The sequence below is a fragment of the Lepeophtheirus salmonis genome, chromosome 8 (genome assembly GCF_016086655.4).
Source record: "Lepeophtheirus salmonis chromosome 8, UVic_Lsal_1.4, whole genome shotgun sequence".
NCBI lineage: Eukaryota > Metazoa > Arthropoda > Copepoda > Siphonostomatoida > Caligidae > Lepeophtheirus > Lepeophtheirus salmonis.
Genome location: NC_052138.2, coordinates 7,238,389 through 7,244,388, shown reverse-complemented (window position 1 = coordinate 7,244,388; position 6,000 = coordinate 7,238,389). Strand labels below are relative to the sequence as shown.

At 29.6% G+C, this 6,000-nt stretch overlaps 1 protein-coding gene across 7 annotated transcripts in view; it reads left to right on the top strand.

Moving 5' to 3' along the window:
* Positions 1 to 960: 960 nt before the first annotated feature.
* Positions 961 to 6,000, top strand: part of LOC121122478 (calcium voltage-gated channel subunit cacophony) — a 107,154-nt gene continuing 102,114 nt past the window's right edge. For all 7 annotated transcript variants that reach the window (XM_071890267.1, XM_071890265.1, XM_040717476.2 and 4 more), the window contains exon 1: positions 961 to 1,355. In XM_071890267.1, coding sequence (XP_071746368.1) covers positions 1,054 to 1,355 — 302 coding nt within the window. In that variant the 5' untranslated portion in view covers positions 961 to 1,053. The remainder of the gene's footprint in view (positions 1,356 to 6,000) is intronic.

Genomic DNA, 6,000 nt, shown 5'->3' with positions numbered 1-6,000 from the left:
ATCATGGATTTAAAAAAAAATTGGTTCCTTTATAGGATGGCTACTTCCAACCTTTTTACGAATAAATTGAGAGTCGAAGGCACAGAAAGAGACTGCACATTCTGTAAGTCCAGTCTATATACTTCAAGATATCTTTTTTTGGGATTGCCCAAAAGTGATTCACTTAGTACACATAACCACTGAGGTTTTGAGGGAATATTACAAATCAGTAATAACGATTGGGGATTGGCTGTTATTGTAACCACCTGAACATAGATTTTACTTCCAAATAAAAATGCTTAATAACAAAGGTGCTATTTATTCTCTACGCCGCAAGAAGTAAGAACTCTTGTATACCTATTGGTCCGGACAGACTCCTCTTCAGGACCCACGAATTGATATGACTGGAAATGGAATTGTCTTGTAGTTTTTTTAATTAAATTAGTTAGCAGATTTTTGTTCTGATGTTTTTATCTTTGAACCTTGTATAACAAATGATTGTCATTTTTATGATATTAATTAATTAATATTATTTTATGATGGAGTTGATATGTGTTTTTTGGAAAGTAAATTTAAAAAATTGATTATATTAGATTATTTAGAAAAGTTTCCAAAAATAATGGTTTTTTAAAATACTTTGGATATAATAAAAATTCGAATATAGTCTACTTTTTATCAGAAAAGTATTTGCTCTATCTAGATTTCCAGGTATATGTTTGTTTGTATATTTAGAATGAAGGATGTAGTGCTTTTTGGCAGATGACAATCAACAGGTTGTTGATGATTTTTTTTTTTTTTTACCTTTAAGAACTTTTTTATGCAGTGTGAAGCGTGTGTGTATTTATAAAGACCGTAAAGAAGGTCAAAGCTAGAGAAAGTTTTCTTCCCTTCGTCATATGCTTTTTAAAAAGCGCTACGAATTTCTCACACATTTTCTAACGCGCAGACAAAACCGGTGTTGGGAAGTGAGGGAAAGGCTTTAGTTTAGGTTTCTACTTCGAAAGAGTGCCATCAGAGTGATATCAATTAAAACACACATAAAAATATAGGTATTCACATTATCCAAAAACCAGTATGAAAGCATCCCTTCCGTCCAAACATCCCCCAAACTCTCGAGTCTCTATATCCATCTACTCTCCGGAAGATGATGAACCTGAAGAAAGAGAGATCCTCTCCTCCACTACAGAGTCACATAGAACTCCCACCCCATCCACACTAGAGGACTCGGATAAAAACTCAACTCCATCCCGCTCTGATCTACGCATACCTCTTCAACACTTCCCAGACTCTGTTCTACAATCTAGAGTCGTACTCAAACGCCGCTCCGCAATGCACGCCCTCAGTCCCAATACTGGGTCCTCCATTGGAGCAGTAATGTAAGTAAAGACGGAGACGGAGACTCACATTACCGTTATTAATGAATTAATTATGTACACACATTTGAGGGAAGTCAACACAAAAACAATCATTATCAAGGAAAGGAAAAATTTCCGATTAATTTTTTAGAACATAATGGGTTTGAAAAAAAGCCATTTTTTTTATTTTTCGCTTTACATTCCAAATTCATAATGCCCTTTTCGTAGAATCCTTTATCCGTATAGGCAAAAAACTCGGAATACCAATTTTCACAGACTTCTGTTGAGGCCAAATTTGTTCTCCAAGTGCGTTGGCCATTGACAACAACATGTGTAAAAAATTACCTTGGTGCTAGGTCCGGACTGTAGGGTGGATGCATAATAATTTCACAACCGAGCTCCCAAAGATTCTGGCGGTTCATCAAAGATGTGTGCCCCTGGCGTCGTCTTCATGATGTCTTGTTGTCTCCGATCCAACAATGCTGGCCGCTTCTATTCGATTGCCAGCTTCAAACGGCCGAGTTGTTCGCAGTAGAAAGTGGAATTGAGCGATAAAATCGCTGGAACCATTGTTGTGCAACACGAACCGAAAGAGTATCGCCCCAGTATACATCGTAAATTGTATAGGTGGCCTTCGACGCGTTTTTCCTTTTGAGTTAGTGGAAATGTAAAATATGGAAAGTTTCTTCTTTTGAGACCGCTATACTCGCCGCACGATAATTCACAAGTAAACCGGCCAAGTACAATAATGTCCAAAATCTGTTTTTATATACACTAACACCTTTACAACACTGTATCGTATGATCCGATGTGACGAATAATAAACATATTAAGTTAATAAAAGGCAGGAAATACGAAATTACATTTTCCCCAACAAAATAATGCATACAGCTAAATATTTCTTAGACACATATGTTGGACAATTAGAGTGCAGCTATTCAAATTTTTGAAATGATTTGTCATACATTAGAATATGAATCATAGTTTAACGCCTTCATTTGATTATATTTGACTGTATGGGCTTTAATCCTATAGCCCTTTCAATCGATTAATAAAATCGATTAATTTCTCATTCCTTCATTGTGACGATGCATTTCTCCTACTTTAAGTGTCATTTGCCACGCTTTCAAAATGACTACTAATCCGATTAATTTGTTGATACTGTTTGCGTGAAAACTATAAAAATCGAAGATTATAAATATATAATCCATAAATATTTTGAGAAAAATATATTATTTACCTTGTACAAATAATTTTATATGAATCCTGCAATAAAATGAAAAAAGTTCTACTCGAGTCCCAACACTTGAAAGTACTTAACAATATTGAAACGTAATTGTTATTCCTTCATTCCTTTTGAGGCCTTTCTTCAGAATGATTATTACGTCACTATCTATTTGAATTGATATTAACAGGGGCGTCCACATAAGGTGGCAGGAGGGCCCTAGCCCCTCCCCCAAATTAAGGATTTTTTTCTTTTAAAAGAAAATTTAATTTTTCTAAAAAATTAAATTTTTTATGAGTAGCTATGGATTTTTGAAATTTTTCTCCAAAAAATTAAATATTTGATTTTCTTCTCCTAAAAATTTAATTTTCTGCCAACAGCTATAGATTTTAGAAATATTTTGAATACATCTTTGGATTTTTGAAATTTTTTTCCAAAAAATTTAATGTTTGAAATTTTGTACCAAAAAATTACATTTTTGGTAAACAGCTCTGAATTTTTTAATTTTTTTTCTGAAAAATTAAATTTTCTGTGAATTACTATGATTTTTTAAAACTTCTTAATAAAAATTAAATTTTTTGTGAATAGCTGTGATAAATTTTTGAAATTTTTTTCCAAAAAATTTTATTTTTGACATTTTTTTTTTCCTTTTTTTGCTCGATCCTTCTGCCCTAAATTATTTTCCCTTTAACGATTTCGCCTTATAGCCATTTTGGCTCCAGGATATTTCCCCTTAAATATAAAAATTAATGAGGCTTATTTGTCAATGTTGTTTATTTTTGCTTCAAATTGATTTTCTCTTGGAATATTTTATCAAAATATGATATATGTATTACTATAAAACACCTTCAATGTTTTTTTTTCTGTTGGAATAAGAATATAATTATCCTCGTTCTTCATATTATGCTTTTTCATAAATCCATGAGTCTTTTCTAACATGTTTAATCCATCATGTATAATGATAATTACTAACGGAGTAGTAAGTACCAATTCTTCCATTATAATCGTTGTCGTGTTTGTTTCTTTTTCTTTTCTTATTATAATAATTTTATTAACTATTTTGTCTCTGATTCGAACTCATTACATAATGATATTTCGATATTATATCCGTATTGAAATTTTGGTGCATAGTTATATCATCATTTATTTATATTTTAAGGCAAAATATACTTGAGGTAAAATGGCTTAAAGGCAAGATCTCCTAGAGCAAAATAGTTTAGGCCAAAGTACAATTCACCCTTCTAGATATGGCATACCCGCCGTTCTTAGAGATAACTATAATGGGTATTAAGAAATGTATAAGAGCAGCCATGATGATCAAGGATGTAGGTTATGACTGCTCATGAGTGCAGTTCCGCCGATTATTGATGCTTGACAGACCGTTATGTGCAGTTTAGTGTTAACAGTAAACAACCATTAAATTATTTGAGGTTAAAACCTCAAAAATGTTGAAATACGGGTAATTGACCATGATTTTTGAACAAATTGTAATACATTCATTAAATTTTAAGATAAATTATTTTAAGGGGAGGGTTGAGATGCTGACCAATTTGATTGAAAACCAATAATTCACTAAACATATTATGGGGGCACATCATAAAGTTGAATTCCCTACAGTTACATTACATTTAAATGCATAAATAATATGTTATTTTAATCCATCAAAATGAAACCATAACATCAATTAATGGCAAGTAATTAATATTACGGATGCTGTAATTAAATAAAGCCTTTTGAGGCGTAGAAATAGTAATCTTTAGTGAAGCACGTAGTCTTTTATTCGAAAAGAATCATTAAAAAATAATTATATGGGATTGCTCACAGCTTAACAAGAGATAATTCTATTTTAACATATAAATGTTCAGAATACTGATTAAGGGAAAAGAAGGAGATAAATAGACAGCAAAATACTATATATTAACCCCCATAATTTCATTTTGATAAATCAAAATTACATAGTAATTTTGTATGTATGAGTAATGTATCTGCGGTCATTAGAACTGTATAATGTGCCACAGAACACATTACGACTTTAGTAATTTGTATTAAACAGTCAAAAAATTAACTTTTAAGATTTGTGATGAGATCATTCCAAAAAAGATCCCGAATCTTTAATATTTTAAATAAATGTTAAAAAAATACAAATATGATATTAGGGGCGTCCATATGATTATATTTTAGGGGAGGGGGTGGGAACAATTTGTCAATATTAAGTTTTTTGGAAAAAAAAAAAAAAATCCAAATATACAATTTAATAATTAAATTTTTTGCAAAAATCAACAACTATTCACAATAAATTAATTTTTTTAGAAAAAAATTTCCAAAATCCACAGTTGTTCACAAAAAATATATATTATACTTTTTGGAAAAATATCAAAAATTAAATTTTTTGGAAAAAAACTTCAAAAATTAAATTTTTATCAATTTTTTGATGAAAAAATTCAAATACTAGAATTTTCGGAGAAAAATTAAAAAAATAATTAGTGATTCTGAGTAAATGAAATTTTTTGGAAAAAAATTTGAAAAATTGAATTAAATTTCATAAAAAAAAAATTCACATAATAAATTTTATTTTAAAAAAACTTTAATTTTCGAGGGGTTTCATTTTTTCATAACCTAGAAAAGTAATAAATGCTGATCCCGATTCCAGAAAAAATACCCGATTCTCGGATTCTGATTTTCGTCCCATCACTATTTAATATATGGATCATACATATAATGTTTAATTACTCAGGGACGTCTGCAGGGGTTGGGTTGGAGGGGATGTAGCCCCATTCCCCCTAAATTAAGGAATTTTTGATTTTTACTAAGAATTTAATATTAAAATTTTTGGTTGAAAAAATTATTCTTTTTAAAATAACTGTAGTTTTTTGAAAAAAAAATTCTGAAAAAGTTAATATTTTAAATTTAATTTTTGAAAATTCTTCCATAAATTAAGTTTTTTTAAATTGGCTATGGATTTCTTAATTTTTTTTCAGAATGAATATCGATTTCTTGAATTTTTCTTTACAAGTGTGGTTTTGTGATTTTTTTTGAAATTTTTTTGCTAAAAAGTTTAACATTTTGTAAATAGCTGTATTTTTTTGAATTTTTTCCTAAAAAATATAATATTTTTAATTTCATTTTTAACTTGAATTTCATGATAAAAACTTCAAATTGCGATATTTCTTTGCTCAAACGCCTTTATACGTCCTCAAAGTGCTATATTTTATGATTAAAAGATGAATTTCTAATTAAATACAAGAAATTTGGATTTTTCCGAAAAAAAATAATTTTTAAGAATGGCTTGGGATTTCTTATTTTTTTTTAACTGTAGTTTTTTGAAATTGTTTTTCCAAAAATTTAATATTTCATTTTTGAATTATTTTCAGAATGCCAATGGATGTTTGAAATTTTGTTCCAAACCAATTAATTTTCAAGAATGGCTATAGATTTATTAAA